General features: G+C 43.0%; 1 protein-coding gene across 1 annotated transcript in view; it reads right to left on the reverse strand.

Moving 5' to 3' along the window:
* Positions 1 to 206: 206 nt before the first annotated feature.
* Positions 207 to 22,061, reverse strand: part of LOC310922196 (small conductance calcium-activated potassium channel protein 2-like) — a gene marked incomplete at both ends in the record, with an annotated part of 68,303 nt that continues 46,448 nt past the window's right edge. Inside the window, 4 exons of the mRNA XM_083882619.1 lie at positions 207 to 488; positions 13,130 to 13,199; positions 17,289 to 17,416; positions 18,933 to 19,043. Of these exons, the coding sequence (XP_083738745.1) occupies positions 207 to 488; positions 13,130 to 13,199; positions 17,289 to 17,416; positions 18,933 to 19,043 (591 nt within the window). The remainder of the gene's footprint in view (positions 489 to 13,129; positions 13,200 to 17,288; positions 17,417 to 18,932; positions 19,044 to 22,061) is intronic.

A 22,061-nucleotide genomic window follows, 5' to 3' on the forward strand; every position in this document is an offset into this window, starting at 1 on the left:
AATATAGCAATAATTAGTGCATTCACTGTGCATCTGAAAGGAAAAGGGGAAAATGGTTTTCACTCATTTTGGCCTTTAGTATTGTGTCCAGGTTTCCAGGATTCTGACATCAGAACCCAGATAACACTGATTAGAACCATAGGGCTTTACAATAAAAGCTAAAATATTGACCATATGATGGCAAAAAATGATTAACTTATTCTCTTCTAGCTACCCTCTGATGAAGTTGGTGGTGTTGTGGAGGAGGACATCCTTCTTGACAAAGACCATGATCGCTCAGCATTGTAGGCAACATGTTTATGATTTTGTATGTGAGTCTTGAGGAGATCCTTCTGTTGTTGGCTGATTGTCTGGCTAATCAGTTCAGGGAGAGCTTGAATGCTGCCAGTTAGAGTTTCCAGTTTAGTCTCCAGAGTAACAATTCTCTTCTCAAAATCTTCACTTCTTTCATTTAAGTCAGAAATCATATCATACATGATGTTTTGAGTCTGAAAGTAGAAGGATGTAAAAAAGGGTTAGAGAGATCTTACAGATATTGTAATATGCAGTGCAACTCAACAAGGTTTCCTATCTTAAATCCTTTTGCATTTCACAAAAAGAAGATATGAGTATTCTAACAGGATCTAGTCTTTTGAATTCATTTTACTTGCAGATGTATGACAGACTTCCTACTGGTGCTAAATTTGTTGAGCAGAAATGTAACATTGATATGGTGAGTTGCATTTTAAATGTCAAGCTCTTATTGAACTCAATGAAATACCTGACTCATTAGAAGTTTAGTTGCTTAGAAATGCACCATCATAAGATTTGTGAACAGAATTAGTTGTGCAAGCCACAAGGAAAACAAAGCTTTCAAAGTACAATTATGCACCCTTCACTTTTCTCCATTTCCTCTGATTTTTAAACATCTTCGTACTTTTAAAAAGAAAACAATTATCTTGTTTTCTCCTTCTACTGTGCTTGAATGTGTTGTTTTCACTCTTTGCTCTACATTTCAAAAACAATCCACTCAACTACTCTTATTACAAGTGTACACTCCTCTACTTCTACCTTCCCCTATCTATCTGTCTTCTACAAAATGGTGTTTGGTATCAGAAAGTCTATTGGGTAAACCTTAAAATGTCATAATGTTTAGTACAAATGAAATCTGAAGTGTGTTAATTTATAAAGTCTGTAACTTTCTATTTGACTTCCATTTGTTTCTTTTATAATTAATGCAGGGAAATTACTAAAACTAATGACTGGATTTCTTCCTCTTGTTGATTGAGACTTCAGATTAGACATAATCAATATTTAAAATAAATTGTCATAATTCAGTAGATAAACTGACTGAAGTTTATAACCCGTTATAAAGGAATGAAAAATTAATTGAATGACTACCTGAAGTTTAAAGTACAGAAATATCAGATAAGTGTCTATAATGCATTTTCTCTGTCCTGTATCAAGATGATAGCATAATTGTTGAAAGAAAACAAATCTACATTTAATAATATCTGAAAAGTTCTTATCAGTTGCCAGAAGCAGAGTGAAGTGTATTTTCAGTAACTGAAGTTGTCAGGTGTTTCTCTACTACAAAAGAGGAACAAACACTGAAAGTTTGCTTTGATGTTGCACTTTAAATTAATTTGGGTTTTGAGGTGCCTGAAGACATTTGTATGAGAAACTCTTGGGAAAAGTGTATAAATACTCTAATGAAGATTCAAATGAAGTTCATATAAAATAACTGTTATATATTGCAGTCTAATGTGAAGTATGGAATGCTCTCTGTTCAGCAATGTAAGTCTCGTTATTGTTTTCTGTTTTTTTAAAATGCAACATTTAACAACAGGCAAGTAGTGTGTGTTAGGTTATGTGATAAAATTTTAATCTGCACACCCACAAATGAGCAGAGACAGACAACGGCAGGTGGGGGATCTGAAAAATACCTTGTCATGGCTACTCTCAGGCCCATAAAAGGAGCCAGGAGTCCATAACCAGTCCATCTCCACGAGCACAGGGGCAGAATAGAATTGAATCAAATAGGATAGTTCAGTTGGAAAGGACCTACAACAATTATCTTGTCCTATTTTCCGACCACTTCAGGGCTGACCAAAAGTTAAAGCATACTATTAAGGGCATTGTCCAAATGCAGCTTAAACACTGACAGGCATGGAGAACCAACTACTTCTCTAAGAAGCCTGTCCCAGTGTTTGACCACCCCCTCAGTAATGAAACACTTCCTAATGTCCACTCTGAACCTCTCCTGATGCAGCTTTCAATTATTCCCATCCATCCTGCCATTGGATACCAGGCATATCAGCAACTCCCTCTCCATTGCTCTCCTCAGGAAGCTGTAGAGGTCACCCCTCACCCCCCTTCTCTTCAAACTAGACAACCCCAGTGTCCTTAGCTGCTTCTCATAGGACATGCCTTTTACCAACTTTGTTGCCCTCCTTTAGATGTATCCAAGTGTTAGAAACCGGTTTAAACACAGAAGACCAAAGAAAACAAAGTCTCTGTGAATAAAACAGATCAAACCCAGAAAGGTTCAAAATATACCCCAAAACAGGATTAAAACCAAACGAACTTAGATGATGGTGCTCAAAAAATTGACATTTTATTTAATAGTAAAAGAAGGAAAGAGAAAGTGGGAAAGAGAGAGAACGAGAGAGAGAGAACGAGAGAGAGAGAGAGAGAAAGAAAGAAAAAGAAAGAAAGAAAAAAGAAAGAAAGAAAGAAAGAAAGAAAGAAAGAAAGAAAGAAAGAAAGAAAGAAAGAAAGAAAGAAAGAGGAAGGAAGGAAGGAAGGAAGGAAGGAAGGAAGGAAGGAAGGAAGGAAGGAAGGAAGGAAGGAAGGAAGGAAGGAAGGAAGGGGTGTACATGGGTGAGGGGGACAGGGAGAGCGTGACAGTGGTTAGGTAGAAACATCGCCCTTCCCAGGGTCCCAATGACATCTCATTGCTCCCCTCTGTTACAGTTCTCAAGGTGAGGCTGTACCAACACTGACCACACTGGAATAATCACCTCTTTTGACTGGCTGATTATGCTGTGTTTAATGCCCTCTTGGCTGCCAGGGCTCACTGCTGACTCATACTGAGCCTGCTGTCAACCACCACCTCCAGATCCAATGGTATAAATTTTTTGAACTGCATGAAATTTAACAAGGGGAAGTTCCAGATTCTACATCTGAGACAGAACAACCCTGGTTGTGTGTATAGAGTAGGGAATGAGAGACTGGAGAGCAGTGCTGTGGAAAGGGACCTGGGGGTCCTCATCGATGGCAAGTTGAATATGAGTCAGCAGTGTGCCCTGGTAGCCAGGAGGGCCATCCATGTCCTGGGGAGCATCAGGCACAGCATAGCCAGCTGGGCAAAGGAGGGAGTTGTCCTGCTCTGCTCTGCACTGGTGCAGACTCACCTCGAGTCCTGGAGGCAATTTTGGGCACCACAATATAAGAAAGATATAAAGCTATTAGAGAGCATCCAAAGGAGGGCAATGAAGGTGGTGAAGGGCCTTGTGGGGAAGTCATATGACGAGTGGCTGAGGGCACTTGATCTGTTCAGTCTGGAGAAAAAGAGACTGAGGGGAGACCTCACTGCCATCTGCAACTTCCTCATGAGGGGAAGCAGTGGGGCAGGTACAGATCTCTTCACTCTCATGACCAGTGACATGACTCAAGGAAACAGCATAAAGCTGAGTCAGGAGAGGTTTTGTTTAGATTTCAGGAAAAGGTTTTTCCCCCAGAGGGTGGTTGGGCACTTGAACAGGCTCTCCAGGGAAGTGGTCGCAGCACCAAGCCTGACAGAGTTCAAGAAGTGTTTGGATAATACACTCAGACACATGGTGTGACTTGGGGATGGTGCTATGCAGGGCCGGGAGTTAGACTCAGTGATCCTTGAGGGTCCCTTCCAAGTCAGCATATTCTCTGATTCTCTGGTTCTATGATTCTTTGCTCCCTTTCTGCAGGACTGCTCTCAAGACACTCCTCTCCCAATGTATAATTTATAATTTTAATTGTGCCCAGTGTTACTCCATCCCAGGTGCAGAATCCAGCATTTGGTCTTGGTAAATGTCATGCCATTGCTGACTGCCCAATCCTCCAGTCTATCTAGATCCATCTGCAAGGCCTCTCATCCCTCCAAAGATTCAACAGCACCTCCCAGTTTGGTATTATCAGCAAACTTGGTAATGATGCATTCAGCTCTTGCATTCAGAAAATTGATAGAACTGGCCCTATGTGGGAATACAGATAGAGAGCAGAACTGAGTACTGCTCAGCTCATGACAGAAGTAGACATGTTAGCATTGGTAGGCCATAAGCCCTGGCAGCTTAGAGCAGAACCCTGAAGAAAGAAGCAAGAGAGAACAGTGTGCTTGCATGTATTTTGGTATGCAAGTCCATACATGTCTGTGCAGGTCTGTGCTAGCCTAAAGTTTAGCAATGTTATTAAGAAACATAAGATATGGTTGCTATAGTTATTATTGCTTAAGTGAGCAGCTATTTTTAGTTGTAGCTGAAAAGGTATATATACTAAAGCTTTGTGATCAATAAACCAACTTTTTGCATCCAAGCAGTCAGTCCCATCTCTTCCATCACCATCAGCCCTAGAACTGAGTCCTGAGGAATACCACTAGTGGACAGTTCAGAAAAACTACATCCACTGCCTTCCCTTCATCCACTAGGTGGGGGACCTTATCACTGGTTAAATGGGACTTTCCCTTTGTGAACCTGTGTTGACTGTGTCTGATGATTGCATTGTCCTTAAAATGCCTTTCAGTGGTACCCAGTATGATCTTCTCCATAATTTTTCTAGGTACTGAGGGTAGACTAACAGGTTTGTAGTTTCCCTTCTTGAAAATTGGAATAACATTGGCCATCTTCCAGTCAGCAGGGACCTCCCCAGACTCCCAAGATCTTGGGTAGATGATTGTGACAAGTCCTGCCATAACTTCTGCTAGCTCCTTCAGTACTCCAGGATCCATCCCAGCAGGGCCTGTGGATTTATGAACATTCAGCTGATGCAATTGTTCCCTTACAATTTCAGCATCAACAAATGGAAAGTTACAGATATTGGTTTCTTGGGTTTGTCTATTTCTTCCAAATTCTCTCCTTGTCTTGGGTTGGAAAGACAGGTGTCTGCTAAGGAAGGCAGGAGCCTCCCTTGAAATGGAAAATATAAACCCCCTCCCTCTGAATTGTTATAATTTTGAAATTAAGGGTCTCTCAGGCAAAGAGATGGGAATAGGAATAACAGTTCCTAGTAAAGAACTAGGAAAATGAAAATAAAAATGCAGTAGTACAAAAAAACCCACCATTAATGGAGTCAGAATACAACCTGACACCATGTTGGTCAGGGTGTTGGTAGCAGTCCAATTAAATCGTGGCGCTGACGAGGATGCAGCAGGACCTTTGCAGCCAGCAGAAGAGACAGAGATAGAGATCATCACTCGCTCTCTATCTCTGGATGAGCTGCATGACCTACAAAGGGAATTCACCCGCCAGACCAACGAGTCCATCCTGACCTGGCTGCTCCACATCTGGGATGCTGCAGCCAATGACACCATTCTGGATGGAATTGAGGCCAGGCAACTGGGATCGCTGTCCCAAGATGTGGTCATTGACCAGGGGATCGGGAAAAACCAAGAACCTCTCAGCCTCTGGCAGCGACTGCTAACAAGTGTGAAAGACAGATACCTTTGTAAAGAAGACCTCCAAGTGCACCAAGGCAAATGGAGCGCAATAGAACAAGGTATGCGATGCCTGAGGGAATTGACTGTGCTGGAGATCATTTTTTCAAAAGACAAGAAATTTCCGAAAAGCCCAGATGATGTCCGGTGAACATCACAGATGTGATTTAGATTTGCACAGCTTGAACCAGAAATGTACTCACGTTACCTGGCAACACTGCAATGGAGGGAAGGTGAGGACAGGGTGGGTGTCTTGGCTAATAAATTAAGAATTTACGAGGATACTATCACTGCCCCAGTTCGTACCCATGTCTCGTCTGTGGAAACACGACTGGCTGAGCAAGTCCGGAGCTTGATTGAAGAAGGCCATCAGAAATTGAAAAAAGAACTTAAGGAAGAAATTTACCATATCTCACCAGAGCCAACGAGAGTCTCTGCCATCAGGAGCAGGCGTCCCCCAGCCAGGGAGAGAGGATACACACCACGAGGTAACCTCGAGTCTTTTCTTCGAGAGCATGGAGAAGACATGAAGAAGTGGGATGGAAAACCCACCTCCTCCTTAGCAGCCCAGGTATGTGAACTGAAAAGAGGAACACCTACCACAAGAAGCCCATCTAGAATCAATGTTGCCCCAGTCTCTCAGAACTCCAGACGGTACAGGAATGATGACATGACTGATCCTCTTGAAGGGACCTCAGAAACATATTTACAGGAGGAGAACAATGTATGCCATGACCAGGAATAGGGGGACCCTGCCTCTAGCCAGGAAGAGGAAAGGGACAATCGGATCTACTGGACTGTGTGGATCCGATGACCTGGCACATCTGACCCACAAGAATATACGGCATTGGTTGACACTGGGGCCCAACGTACCATGATGCCATCAAGGTATGTAGGAACAGGATCCATTTCTATTTCTGGGGTGCCAGGAGGGTCCCAGGAACTGACTGTATTAGAGGCTGAAGTGAGTTTAACTGGGAACGAGTGGCAAAAACACCCCATCACAACTGGCCCAGAGGCCCCATGCATTCTCGGCATAGACTATCTCAGGAATGGATATTTCAAAGACCTGAAAGGATGTCGTTGGGCTTTTGGGATAGCCGCAGTTGAGAAAGAAAACATCAGACAGTTGAATACTTTGCTTGGTCTCTCAGATAACCCCTCTGCTGTGGGACTGCTGAGAGTCGAAGAACAACAGGTACCAACTGCCACAACAACAGTACACCGCCAATACCGCGCTGACAGAGACTCCATGATTCCCATACACGAGATGATCCGTAAACTGGAGAGCCAAGGGGTGGTCAGTAAGACTCATTCACCTTTCAACAGCCCAATATGGCCCGTGCGTAAGTCCAGTGGAGAATGGAGACTGATGGTGGATGACCATGCTCTGAATGAAGTCACACCACCACTGAGCGCTGCTGTGCCAGACATGTTAGAACTTCAGTACGAGCTGGAGTCCAAGGCAGCAAAGTGGTATGCGACCATTGATATTGCCAATGCCTTCTTCTCCATTCCTTTGGCAGCAGATTGCAGGCCTCAGTTTGCTTTCACCTGGAGGGATGTGCAGTACACCTGGAACCGACTGCCCCAGGGGTGGAAACACAGCCCCACCATCTGCCATGGACTGATCCAGGCTGCACTGGAGAAAGGTGAGGCTCCGGAACATCTGCAGTACATCGATGACATCATCGTATGGGGGAACGCCCCAGGGGAGGTCTTTGAGAAAGGAGAGAAGATTATCCAAATTCTGTTGAAAGCTGGTTTTGCCATTAAATGAAGTAAGGTTGAGGGACTGGCTAAAGAAATCCAGTTCCTGGGAGTCAAGTGGCAAGATGGACGTCGCCAAATCCTCACAGAGATAATAAGATCACTGCCATGTCCCCACCTACCAACAAGAAGGAAACACAAGCTTTCCTAGGTGCTATAGGCTTTTGGAGGATGCACATTCCTGAGTACAGTCAGATCGTGAGCACCCTCTACCTGGTTACCCGCAAGAAGAACGATTTCCACTGGGGCCCTGAACAGCAACAAGACTTTGTTCAGATCAAACAAGAGATTGCTCACGCAGTAGCCCTTGGCCCAGTCAGGACGGGACCAAATGTGAGGAATGTGCTTTACTCCGCAACCAGGAACAATGGTCTGTCCTGGAGCCTGTGGCAGAAGGTGCCTGGGGAGACTCAAGGCCGACCATTGGGATTCTGGAGCCGAAGTGACAGAGGCTCCGAAGCCAACTACACTCCCATAGAGAAGGAGATCTTGGCCGCCTAGGAAGGAGTTCAAGCTGCCTCAGAAGTGATTGGCACTGAAACACAGCTGCTTCTGGCACCCTGATTACCAGTGCTGGGGTGGATGTTTAAGGGAAAGGTTCCCTCCATGCATCATGCCACTGACACCACATGGAGCAAATGGATTGCTCTCATTACATAGCATGTCCATATTGGAAACCCAAATTGCCCTAGGATTCTGGAAGTTATAACAAACTGGCCGGAAGGTGAGACTTTTGGATTATCGTCTGAAGAAGAAGAAAAGCAAGTAACGCGTGCCCAGGAAGCCCCACCATACAATGAGCTACCGGAGACTGAAAGAAGATTTGCTCTCTTCACTGATGGTTCCTACCGAATTGTAGGCACTAACCGGAAATGGAAAGCTGCAGTTTGGAGCCCCACACGACAAGTTGCACAAGCTGCCATGGGACAACTTGGATCAAGTCAGGTTGCAGAGCTTAAAGCTGTACAGCTGGCCTTGGATATTGCTGAACGAGAGAAATGGCCGAGGCTCTATCTCTACACTGACTCATGGATGGTAGCTAATGCTCTGTGGGGATGGCTGAATCGCTGGAAAAAGGCCAACTGGCAGCGCAGAGAAAAACCCATCTGGGCCGCTGACATTTGGCAGGACATTGCCGCCCGAGTAGAAAGGCTGACCGTGAAGGTTTAACACGTGGACACACACGTACCCAAGAGCCGGGCTAATGAGGAGCATCGCAACAACGAGCAGGTGGAAAAAGCTGCCAAGGTGAAAGTATCACGGGTGGATCTAGACTGGCAGCACAAGGGAGAACTGTTCCTAGCTCGTTGGGCCCATGATGCCTCTGGTCATCAGGGAAGAGATGCGACATACCGATGGGCCCGTGACCGAGGGGTGGACCTTACTATGGACAGCATCTCACAGGTCATCCACAACTGTGAGACCTGTGCTGCAATCAAACAGGCCAAGCGAGTGAAGCCTCTGTGGTATGGTGGATGATGGCTGAAGTACAGGTATGGGGAAGCCTGGCAAATTGACTACATCACCCTTCCCCAAACCCGCCAAGGAAAGTGCTACGTGCTGACCATGGTGGAAGCCACCACTGGATGGCTGGAAACCTACCTTGTGCCTCATGCCACTGCCTGGAACACCATCCTGGCCCTGGAAAAGCAAGTCCTGTGGAGACACGGCACCCCTGAGAGAATTGAGTCGGACAATGGGACCCATTTCAAAAACAGCCTTATAAACGCCTGGGCTAGAGAACATGGTATTGAATGGATATATCACATTCCTTATCACGCACCAGCTGCCGGGAAAGTTGAACGGTGCAATGGACTACTAAAGACTGCCCTGAAGGCACTTGGAGGAGGGACCTTCAAGAATTGGGAAATGAACTTAGCCAAAGCTACCTGGATGGTCAACACCCGAGGGTCTATTAATCGAGGTGGTCCTGCCCAGTCTGAACCCTTGCACACAGTGGATGGAGACAAAGTCCCTGTGGTACATATGAAAGGTATTTTAGGGAATACTGTTTTGATTAATCCCGCCTCAGGAAAAGGCAGACCCATCCGTGGGATTGTCTTTGCTCAAGGCCCTCGTCACACTTGCTGGGTAATGCAGAAAGATGGGGAAACCCATTGTGTACCACAGGGAGATTTAATTTTAAGTGAGAACTGTTAAAAATGGGTGGAGATAATATTTTTCTCCTTAAAATGCCTTTATTAATCAGCTCTTACAATGGTTGCTCGAGGGGTTTTGGCAGCCCGTTGCGCCGTGGAGGAGGAGAGTCCTTGTCAGCTCTGCAGCAGGAAGTTCAGCAGGGCTGGAGAACTCTTCCCTCGCTGGGAGTGTTCCCAGAGTTCTGAATTCCCTTTGTTTGCCTCGGGGTCTCACTCCTGATTTGGTACTTTTAAGTCACAGTGAATCACAAAAACTGGAAAAATCAGTTCCTCTGATACTCTAGGGTTTACACGGCCTAGTATTGGTTTTTGTGTGTTTTGATTTTACTTAGGTTTATTTTTATAAGGGGTTTTTGGTGTTAAAAGGGTCCCGAGATGCACCTGGGATTTCTAATTTGCATGTACAGGGTCGCTCCGGGAAGCAGGGGCTGCAGGCTCTAACGAACTCATGGCAGTTTCGCAACAGCCATGGCGTCTCGGAGGTCTCAATGGTGGGCAGCACCGGGGCTGTGAGGTGGGGACGGAGCGTGGCGGGCGCGGGTTCTTTTTTGTTTTTTGGAGCGGGGCGGCGGTCTGGGCGCGCCACATGGTGGTTTTGCGGGCTTTGGGGTTTTCCGCGCCGGGCTTGGGCCGGGGCCGGCTATGCCACGCTGGGAAGGCCGAGGCAGACTCTCGATGGCGGCGGCTGGGGGCGGGGGTCGGGGCCGGGCGGCCCCGCTCACTTTTTGGCTTTCTTGGCGGTGCCTGGGGTCCTCGCGGTGGGCACAGAGGAGCGGCCGGCTTTCCCTTCCCCGGCCCCGGTGGCGGCAGCGCCGGGCCCCGGCGGCAGTCCGGCGGGAGCGCCTGGCGTCGGGGGTGGGGGTGGGGTGCCACAGAGGTGGCTTTTTACTGTTACATTACAAGATAAACATTCAAGATATTAATACACTTATTACATAACAATCAGGGGTTTCAATTCTCCAAATTTAATTTTTATCAAGAACAGTGTGTAATGTTTCATTCTGTATGTATATGTATGTATGTATGTGTATGTCTTTTTAAGAATGTATTGATTTGATGATGTAGATGGTAATAGAATAAGGGGTGGATTATGTCCTGGGTTGTAGTGTAGGATCTACACAAAGTATTTATTCTATCACCATCTTCATGAACTGTTGAAACCAGGTGGGGGCAGTGTTCTTCCCAAGCCCCCTTCCTTTGGGCTCTCTTCTGCTAATGGCCCATCAATGCCTTGCCCATGACTCTCAGGTAACTCCCTCCAGGAGCTATCTCTGTTCAATGGGCCATCAAGGACCCACTTCACGACTCATCATCTCATTGTGAGATGCTCCGCCCAGGGGGAGGAGCCAAGCATTCTCACTTGGATATAATCTGGGATTTGGGACAGTATGAGTAGCCCTTATCCACTGGATTCCCAGAGGACCAGAGCTACCATACCTTTCTACAGGATCACTGCTTCAGGAAGACCACCTCATCTGGACTGCTTCCACCACCCTGCTCAGGTTGTATTCTGACTCTGTCAGTGATCTTTTGTATTATTGCATTTGTTTTTTTTTATTTTACCTTTTTTCCTTTCTTCTTATTAAATTGTATTTCTGACTTAGAGCCTCTCACTCGTTTTGCTTTCAAACCACTACACTGAGCCACTAGGCAGAGCAGTTAACCTACCTGGTCACACCTCCCACAGGAGCTATCACCTATTATCTCCAGGAATATCCTTGCATACACCCCATAATCTGAAGCTTGTGTGATCACATGCTTTTACAGGAGCTGTCTGTGTGACCGCATTGTTTGAACTTATACTGGGTGCTGGAAGCTCAGGAGAAACAGAGGACATGACTTTTTGCCAAGTGGTCACCATGCTTCTGTATGCCTGCCTGCTGAGTACTGCAAAGGCATATAGGAACTCAGATTAAGGATTCAGAGCAAGGAACTCCCTGTCCAGGCCTCTTACAGAGTTGTCTGAGGAGACCCTCAGCCCCAATGCCCTGATGTGAAACCCATGAGGATAAGTCAATGTGGGAACATGTTTTCGACTGAGGGGTGTTGCTGCCTTGGCGTATGGGACACATGATAGGAGGCAGGGGAAGAGTATTTTGGGATTGCACAGGACTCAGGATATTTAGGGAAGGCTCGGAAAGGGAGGAATCTTGGTGATTTGGAAAGGAATAAGTGTGGGAAAATGGTGGGGCAGGGAGATTAAAAATACAGAGTGGCTGCCATGAAAGACAAACCACCCCCATGTTTTATTATACTATATATATCTGGTATCTTCCTTATCACCTTATCATGCGTGTGTCTGTCCTGTGGTGACTTTATGATGCTTGTATCCCCAATCATCTGTTCTGTTTATGCTGGATATTAAGTTCTGCACCTTTAAGACTGGTTCCAAGAGCGAAGGGGGAGAGAAGAAGTGCACAGTTTGTTTTCAGAAATTGCACTTACTCCCCCACATTTCTCTTTTCATGCAGACTGTGTTTTCTGCATCACAGACATGCGGGAGAGAGCTCTCCTTTGCTCTTAGTTCTTTTTTAGCTAGCTGAGGCAGAGAAGTTCCCCGGACTGTGACTTTCTCTTGGAACTGATCAGCCTGCTCTGGACGGAAAACACTGGAAGCTCACACCTGTGGCCCACCAGGGCCCAGGATGGGGCATTTTACAGTGCAAGAAGGACTGATAGGAGACTGAGCTAAGCTACACCTCACAAAAAGGACTTCCTGGATTTGCCATCTCTTCAGAACAGCGAGAGGTTTTATTGTTTAATATTATTCTTTTTTTTAATGCTTGTGAATACTTTGCTTGTTAAATAAACAGTTTTTTCCACTTTTCTCCAAGGAAATCTTTTCCCAAACCAGTTGGGGGAAGGGCCGCTTGAATTTTACTTTTTAGAGGGACCCCATTTGGAGGTTTCCTCCCAAATTTGCCCTAAACCGAGACAGTGTGTGTGTGCAATTTAATAGCCTCTTTTAGTTGATCTCAAGTAGCTTTAAAAAAGAATAAAAAATCCTTATATCAGCCAAGTGAGCAGTTATTATTCATTATAAAATCTTTGAAAAAATATAGGCCTTAGTTATTTGTCTAAAGTCACTCCTTCATAAGAGAACAGAAATGGAAAACCACAACCCTTAATTTCCATCTGTATAAAGGCCTGTTAACGATAGTCCCTCATAGCATAGTCTGACAAGAAACCTCTTTATTACACAGGACCACACAAACATTTCCTAGTCAAAGTTCAACCTAAGCTTTTGCCATGGTTACTGCAGTCTCTTTCAGCTTCTCTCAGGATCACCCCTTCAGTTATGAAATATTTTCCAAATGTTCAAAAAATAAAAGGTACATTCAAACCTTGTTCAGAGCCATAAACAAGATGTTTCACTTAATAAATGTTAACCCAAAGCAAATATATGTTTGTATTTTCTAGAATTAACAAAGATGTTTACAATATTTGCATGTATAGTTCATAACATTTTCACTTATGAACTCTTCATTTGGAAAGGGTGAATGTTGATTCAAAGCAACAATAATTGCCTACTAACCTTTGCCAGGTCCACCAAAGTGTTGGCTTGATCATTCAGTTTCCTTTGTTCCATTTTTACACTTCTTAATCTAAAAAGTGGAATTTTAAGTCAGATTTTTGTGTGTGCCCACATACACCTGTGTGGTTATCTTAGGACTTTTTAAAAGCATGCGTAAAGCTTAGTATGGACAATGCCTCAAGTGCTTTGTAGAAAGTCAGAATTGGTTGTGTTTGGTATAATGAGAAACATGCGTCTTCAACACCACAAAAGAAAAAAAGCAAGCAAATGTCATGTCCTTGAGACTATTGTTTGCCATGGGTAAAGTTGCATTCAAAAGGGGATATAATTTATCCAGATTATATGAAAGCCATGTTCCTCAAAGCCTCAGTGTTGTTATAAATAGATATAGGAAGAAACATAGAACAAAAGATTTTTGTCATTAATGTTGTTACTAATCAAGAATCTTCCCATGCCTACATTACTAGATACAGCTATTAGCCCTGCTCCATCAGAAATGGCTTGAATTAGCAGGTGTTTTAACCTGATGGAAATACAGTGATAAGTGAGTTTCTCATTACATTTAAACAGATCTTCCATCTGACCAGCAGCCAAATAACCAACATGCTGATACATTTGATTTTCTTACCACTCTGAACATTTGTGAATTTAAATATGCTTACATTTAAAAATTACATGAGACATATGTTTCCAATGTACTATTTAACTTGGACTTCTCTATAAAACATGAAAGAAGAATAAAGGGTACATTTTCTCTTTAATGCTTAGCTAACTGCATTATTATTAATTAGTGATGCACATACTCTGAAAGATATGTAGTTGACCTTTCCTAGGTGTTCCCTGAATCAAACTCCATGTCTTTCAGATTAACTATTACATGAGTGATTTTTAGATGTGATTTTAAAAAATAAGCAAATTATCTCTGAAGTATAAGTGGGTTCTCATTTATATATATATAGCACAGACTGGAAAAAATACCTCTAGGTAGTGGTAAGTCTTCAGCTGCAACAGCCAAATTAAAAAATTAAAATGGCAGATGTTTGTACTAAAATTTATTACAAGGAAATAGGAAACATTTTTTTATTTGTATGTACTTCACTTATCACAGCAAAATATTATGATTCTGGATTGCATTTCCATGGCAGCAATCAGACCACTGAAGTTCACAAATAAAAACTTTTTTTGCATGCAAACTGTAGTAAATTCTGCAAATTTAGGAATGAACAGCTCATGTAACTTACTTCCGAGCTCTGTTTTCATTTTGTTGAAATAAAAGAGACAAAATAGAAGACACTGTAAAATACACTAAAACAACCAAATGAGCACCTTCCCATTAACTATCACCTGCAGATTTTTTCTTTTTGCAATATATAAAATGCCTTACCACTGATTTCACCTTCCCCTTATTAAGTGTGCATGAGAAAGAAAAAAAGACTGACACCAGCTGAAGAGAGAAATCACAGGCAATATTTTTAGACTTCTGAGGGGTGTGATTGTGAGTTTGAGATTTATCATTATCTATTCTGATTTCTTGAATAAAGTTGGCCTTGAAAATTCACATCTTTTATTCCTGTCTCCACCCCAATGATTGGGAAGGTGAGGGAGGGGAAACAATAAAAAACTTAGGAATCCAGAAAGACAGAAGAGAGACATTTGCTACCAAGAGGTCCCATGTTTCCTTGAGAAAAGTTCAAAGATGCAAGGAGAGAGAAAACAAATTGCATACAGTACTCTTCTGCAGCAGGAAGCAAGAAGACTGCTAGAACAATGTTTCTATCCATGGTCCATTCCTCAGCATACTGAGAAAATTATCCAGTTTTCTTGCTTAAATACAACACATTTTGGAATAGGTAACAAAGTGCTGAAGGACAAGAGAAAAATATATTATTAACATAGATACTCAAAGCTTGGCTGGCACAGCTAGGAAAATATCACTGGTGCCACCTTCACACACCTCCCCGCCATGATTAATGAATTTTTAAGATAGGTGCAGAACACCACTATAGAACTTGTGAAGCTCTTCAGGGTTCGATTATATATAAAGCTGCAGATCAAAACTCCTATGCTTTTACATTTAGATTCCTCTTTTCATGCACAAATGTATATAAATGCACACCCAGAGAAAACAATAAATAACAAGATTTAAATGTTATGGAGTAACCTTTGCACTCAGAGATTCAAGTCCATAAAGGATATACAGGACATGCCACTTTCTATCCCACAACCCCTGACATTCCTCCCAAATCCTTTAGGCTAAGCAGGATGACAGAACTAATAAAATCCCCTTTCTATCTACCAAAAAATGCCTCAGCTCTATTGTCTCAAGCTTTTCTAAAAGAGCACAGTAATATTTAACCCTGAAAGTTTGCTAAATATTATATAGTAATTAAGGTTTGTAGAATAGTTCATATCTTCTATAAGGAATGCAGGTGGATCAGCTGGATGATACCCCCAGATGTCCTCACAGCCTGGGTCACACACAGTTCCATGCTTAGAAATTATCAAAACCTCCATGTAAAAATAATCTTTATCAATCTACATCTCTCCAGCATGTCATGGAAAACCCATTTCACAGGTGATACAAAAAGGCTGTATAGGCATCTCAAATAGACAAATAGCACCATGGGTCCTAGATATTCCTTACGATGAGTCTGTGGCTGCTGGGGACAAAAGTCTTTATTTCTCCCATGTAGTCCAAGGAAGAGAAACTGAATCACTGTGCAATTTTAGCTGCCTGTGGTTTAGAAAACTCCTACAAACACTCTCAACAATTCGGCATTACCCTGTGCTGGATATGACCAGAGTATTTTCTAAATAGATACTACAGTAAAACTTGGTCTTACTCTGAAAGAGAGAAAATGCAAACTCAAGAGCACAATTCTAGGAAGGGAGAGATTGCATGTGTGAGGGAAGGAGAATGTGTGCAGAAGAGGAAGAGTGCACAGAGGAGGAAGACTGTGTGCAAGAGAGAAAAGGAGATGAGAGCAAGGGTGGTGAGGGGAAGAAAGGGGGAGGGACACAGACAAAAAGATACTGAGAGACAGCAAGAGACAGAATGCAAGACAGTGTAAAAGGGGAGAGTGCTCACAGTTTTGTCAGAAAGAAACATAGAGGGGGAGTGGGGAGGGAGAGAGAGGGAAAAAATGAAACAGAATGAAAGGGAGAAAGTAAGCAAGAGAAAGAGAGAGAGAAACTGGAAAGGGGAAATGTTGCAATGTGCATTTTGGGTTTTCTAAAGTTCTGTATGATTTTTGTTATTAAGTTCCTGTAATGGTTCATTCCTATTCCCACCCCTTTCCTTAATCTCTGTCGTTAAATTTCTCAATAGACCTCCCCCTCTCTATTGTATCTCCTTAATAGCCCTGTCCCAGTGTATTGTATCCCTATTGTATCTTATCTATGGACACTCCCTGGTATTTGATGGTCCTGGCTCCAGGTGGCTCAGCCAAGGCTTCAGGTATCTCCACACCCCTTTTACCCCAAAATGGCAATGTAAATCCCCCCTGTACCTAAATCACTCCCCTTCATTTCCATCAGTAACGCCCCTGTTCATAAAGGCAAGTAAGAGCCAAAAAGAGTCACTCACAGTTACACACTCATGCTCTGACAACCTGGGCCTTCGCCCTGAATAAGCACCTTCCTAAGTAACACCAAGTGTGAGCCGCTCCTTTCTTCCAAGCAAAGTCACGTCTCTGTCTGAAATCTGGACCCAAAGGAATAACTCGTTTATATGATATCTGAAGAGCAGAGCTAGCCAGGAGACAAACTCGGAAGGACCATAGGGAGAGAGAACAACAGGGGCATGAGAGATTGAGAGAGAGGGAGGGGGGAGGAACAGGGAGAAAGAAAAAGGAGTGAAAAGACAGAACAATACAGAGTATGACAGAATAAGAGAGAGAGAGAAATATCTATTGTGACAGAAACTTATAGAGGGAAAGAGAGGTAGGGAGATGGAGAGACAGCCATGTAGCAAGAGAGACTATGAAAGGTAGTGAAAGTATGGAAGGGAACAAGGAGGGGTTGAGAGAGGAATAGGAAAAGATGCTGAAAAGAGATGAGAGAAAATTAGAATGAGAACAAGAGAGAATAAGGAAAAAAAACAAGATGGGAGGCGACAAAGAGTGCTCAGACAAGAAAAACAAGGTAAAATTGTACTTACTGATGAATAGCTTGCAAGAATTTTCGTTGATGTTTTCTTACTTTTGCATGGTCTACCTTTTTAACCAGCTTTGTACTTTTATAAATTAACCATGTTTCTCTGAGTACATTGGCGGCTGCATTTTTCACCGGTTTCATGAAAGAAAAACATCAGGCTGACAAAAATAACATAATGGGTTTTTTCATTTTTTCTAATATAAAGTCTTTCTAAAGCACTTAAGACTGTTTAACTGTGGGAAGTGGGTACATGAAGAAACTGCAGCAGTGAGGCCAGAAAGCAATTGCCAAGTAATTTCCATGTTGTTTATAAAAGTAATATTGGGACAAAGTTTCTTTCCATCTGGAAATTACTTCTCCCTTTTGAAAAGAGTTAGGACCATTTGCTGTTTATGACAATATAAATTACAGTGAAGGATTATTAATTTCTTACTTGTATGGCAATTAACTAGATGCATTTTATAGGATCATAAAATTTATCTCTTTTGTGTTCTATCATTATTACCTTTGTTTCTCTTAGCAATTCAACAGTCATAACTTTTCAGAGCTGTTAGAACAGTTTTTTTGGCTTGTTTTGTTTTTTATATTTTTCCTTATTCTGGCTCTTTTCTTACCATTCTTAGAGGAGATGAAAAAACAACTTGTCAATAAATGTAGTCAGTGTTCTACTTCATGAGTGCTTTGATTTTATTTTTTTTTAATTAGGCTTTTTATAAAATGTTAAACACAAGAATACCTACAGTTCCCTCCTAGGCCCTTCAATATTCCCAAGAATATTTTAAAGCAATAGACAAAGAATTTCAATTAAATAATAATTAGTGACAAAGTTACTAGGCTACTTGCAAAGGCCAGTTCTGGTTGCTGACCTGTATTTTCTCTCGCTCTGGCTTTGTATCATGCCAGTCAATGCAGTGTCAGAATCAACCAAATGTATAGATGAAGACATTTTAGGAATGCTATGCAGTAGCTCTTCCCAGCAGGACCTCCCAAACTTGAAATCATAAAAGCACTGGAGGACTTAGATTCTGACTTTATGGAAGCAGAATCAGATTTGAGAGACTTCCTCAAGACCTCTAGTCCTTGCATTTCCAGAAGATCTGGTTGTCTTCAGGCTGTGAGGAAACATTTCTAGTATCTGTGTAATGGATTTGTGATCTGAGGTACATCTGAGATTTGGTTGCTTGTTTCTCTTGCTTTTCATTTCCTTTGAATTTCATGAGTCTGAAACTCCCAAAACACCACTTGGATACACTATTAAACTGGCATTTAGATTTATATGAAGGATAACTGATTAGAATAAACCTTAAAATTCAATATATCCTTCTCATATGCTGCATAGAAGTGTATCAGTTTAATATGTTAATCTTTATTTTCACATCTTAAATTGTTGGTTGTATCAATTATCTTTCAGCTGCAAGGACCCTCTATAGAAGAATATTCAAATCTTCAAAATCTTCTGAGAACCTGCTGTTGCCCTCAACTTCAAAGAGAAACTTGGAGCATTCAATTCCTCCACATAGCACCTTGCAAAATCACACCCATGAAAAAGTTAGATAAAAAGAATGGAGCATGAAACCATTTAAAACAAATACAGAAATAAATTTAATGCACATTTCCTTTTCAGTTGTGAATATAAAGTGTGACTTACTCTTTTAGTTAGCTGGGTGTCCATCATGAAATTATGTACATGTTTTTCAGCTTTGGTAAGTTCTAATTTCCTTGCAACCACAGCTACCACCAGTGCAGTGCACCCAGCACCCTGAAAACAACAAAACAAACCCTCAAGATGTTACTACTGCATTTTGCAGAGTTTTTAATGGAAGTTTCTCCTTTGCTGTAGAAATATGGTAGGCATCAGGTGATTGATCCCTGATAAACATGCTACAGCAATTTCAGTTCAGAATAATAGAAGTCAGCAATTACAGACTGGTAAACTCCCAAGGCATCAAAATAATTGGTGAGCAGCATTATTTAAAAGTCCTGCTTTTTTATCATTCAAACACATTCCATTTCTAGTGCATAAATAAAGGGAGTGATCAGAACAATTTTAAAGTTAAAACAAGTAATCCAAGGATGATCAAAAGAGAGTTCAAGGCCCTGGGACAATTGGTGAAGAAATCGGGAGCACAGGTTATTTTTTCCTTTATTCTTCCCACATGCAGGCAGTAACACTGAAAGAAACAGATGCACCCAGTCTATTAATACATGGCTCCATGGCTGGTGTCACCACCGAAATTTTGTTTTCTTTGACAACAGAATGCCCTACATGGCACCAGGCTTGCTGGCATCAGATGAGATTCATGTCTCTCAGGAGGAAGAGGATCTTGGGTCTGAAGCTAGAGTGGCTTATTGATAGGGTTTAAAACTAGATATGATGGGGGAGGGGGGGGGTTTCATCAGGATTCCTTGTGATAGAGTGTGGGATGACATGCCATCCTGATATCGAGCCCCTCAAGATTTGAACCAAATGTTACAATTTTATTTTTGTTGTTAATCAGTAGCTATAGCTAGGCAGTTATGATTAAGCAATTACATTGTGACTTTTGTAGGCTTGACTAATCTTTTGTTTTAAGGAAAAGGGAACAGAATCCGAAGATGAATGGGCTGTCGGTGAGAACTAGGAGTGACATCAGCAGGACTGAGCAGTAACTGGGGGAAAGGGAATTGCAGCAGTTGCAGATCACAACCACCAACTCATTGACCACCTACTCAAAACAGACCCCAAACTCAATTGAAGAGAAGAACTGTGCCTGCATACTAATTAGCATGAGAAGCCAGATGTATAACTGGCAAATAGGGGTTTAAGTACTAATTAATGCAAAAGCTATGCAATCTGTAATCAATGAATGCTGATGCCTGTTTGTTAAAATGTATAAATAGTCTAAAGTTTTGATGATCGAGGAGCCATCCTTTCAGGGGTTACCACCTGGCTCCCTACTTTGTGCAAACTAGAATAAAAATTAGAAATACCTCACCTCAGTGTTCAAATTGGCACTGTGCACTGGGTAACAAGCCTGCACTTGGGACAACAATCCCACTCATACCAGTTAAATGCCAGAGCCAGCAAGAGATGCCCAGAGCCTGAAGAGGGATTGCAGGTCAGCAGGAGAGCACCTGAAGGACAGCACCAAGGAATTCCAGCCCCTCCGGACAGAAAGTCATCTTCATTGGGGGCCCTACTTAAATGCCTCTATGCTAACACACACAGCATAGGGAATAAACAGGAGGAACTAGAGATGTGCACACACCTGCAGGGGTATGACCTTGCTGGCATCACAGAAACATGGTGGGTGACTCCTCTAACTGGAGCATTGGAATGGAAGGATATAGGCTCTTTAGGAATGACAGGCAGAGACAAGGAGGCCATGTTGCCCTCTATGTCAATGAACAGTGGGAGTGCATGGAGCGCCTGGGGATGGGTGAAGAGCTTATGGGTCTGGACTAAAGGGAGGACAGGGACAAGTGACATCATAGTGGGGGGTCTGCTACAGGCCTCCTGACCAGAAAGATCAAGCTAATGAGGCTTCTATAGACAGATAGGAGCAGTCTCACATTCACAACCCTGGTCCTCATGGGGGACTTCAACCACTCTGACATCTGTTGGTGAGACAACACAGCAGAGCATAAGCAATCCAGGAGGTTCCTGGAATGTATTGATGACAACTTCCTTCTCCAAGTAAAAGAGAAACCAATGAGGAGAGGTGCTATGCTGGACCTTATTCTCACCAACAAGGAGGAGCTGGTAGGGAATGTGAAGCTCAAGAGCAGCCTGGGCTGCAGTGACCATGAAATGGTGGAGTTCAAGATCCTTAGGAGAGCGAGGATGATGTACAATAAGCTCATTGCCCTGGGCTTCAGGAGGGCAGACTTTGGCCTCTTCAGGGGTCTGCTTGGTAGAGTGCCATGGGATAGAGCCGTGGAGGAGATGCCCAAGAGAGCTGGATGATATTCAAGGATTGTTTCCTCCAGGTTCAGGGGCAATGCATCCCTACAAAGAAGTCAGGGAAGAACACCAGGAGGCCTGCATGGATGAACAAGGAGCTCCTGGAAAAACTTAAACAGATAGCCTACAGAGGATGGAAGTAGGGAAAGGGAGGCTGGGAGGAATACAGAGAGACAATCAGGGATTTGGTTAGGAAAGCTAAAGCATTGGCAGAAGTAAATCTGGCCAAGGACATCAAGGGTGACAAAAAAACTTCTTTAGGTACATCAGTGATAAAAAAGACTAGAGAAGGATATGGGAGACCTGGTTTCCCAGGACATAGAGAAGGGTGAGGTACTCAGGGACTTTTTTTGCTTCAGCCTTCACTAGCAAGTGTTCCAGCCACACCACCTAAGTTGCAGAAGGTGAAAGCAGGGGTTGAGAGAATGAAGAAATGTCCACTGTAGGAGAAGACCAAGTTTGAGACCATTTAAGGAACCTGAAGGTGCTCAAGCCCATGGGACCTGATGAGATAAATGCATGAGTCCTGAGGGAACTGGTGGAGGAAGTGGCTAAACCACTGTCCATCATATTTAAGAAGTTTTGGCAGCCTGGTGATGTTCCGATGGACTGGAAAGGGGAAATAAGGAACGCCTGAGCAACTACAGGCCATTCAGTCTCACCTCAGTGCCTGGCAAGATCATGAAGCAGATCCTCCTGGAAAGTATGTGTCGTGGTTTGACACTGGCTCAATGCCAGGCACCCACGAGAGTCTCTCGCTCACCCTCCCCTGCCACAGTTGGGCAGCAGAGAGGGAAAAAGAAATTAACAAAGGGTTCATGAGTTGAGATAAGG

Source organism: Zosterops lateralis, assembly GCF_965231275.1.
Source record: "Zosterops lateralis genome assembly, chromosome: W".
Lineage (NCBI taxonomy): Eukaryota > Metazoa > Chordata > Aves > Passeriformes > Zosteropidae > Zosterops > Zosterops lateralis.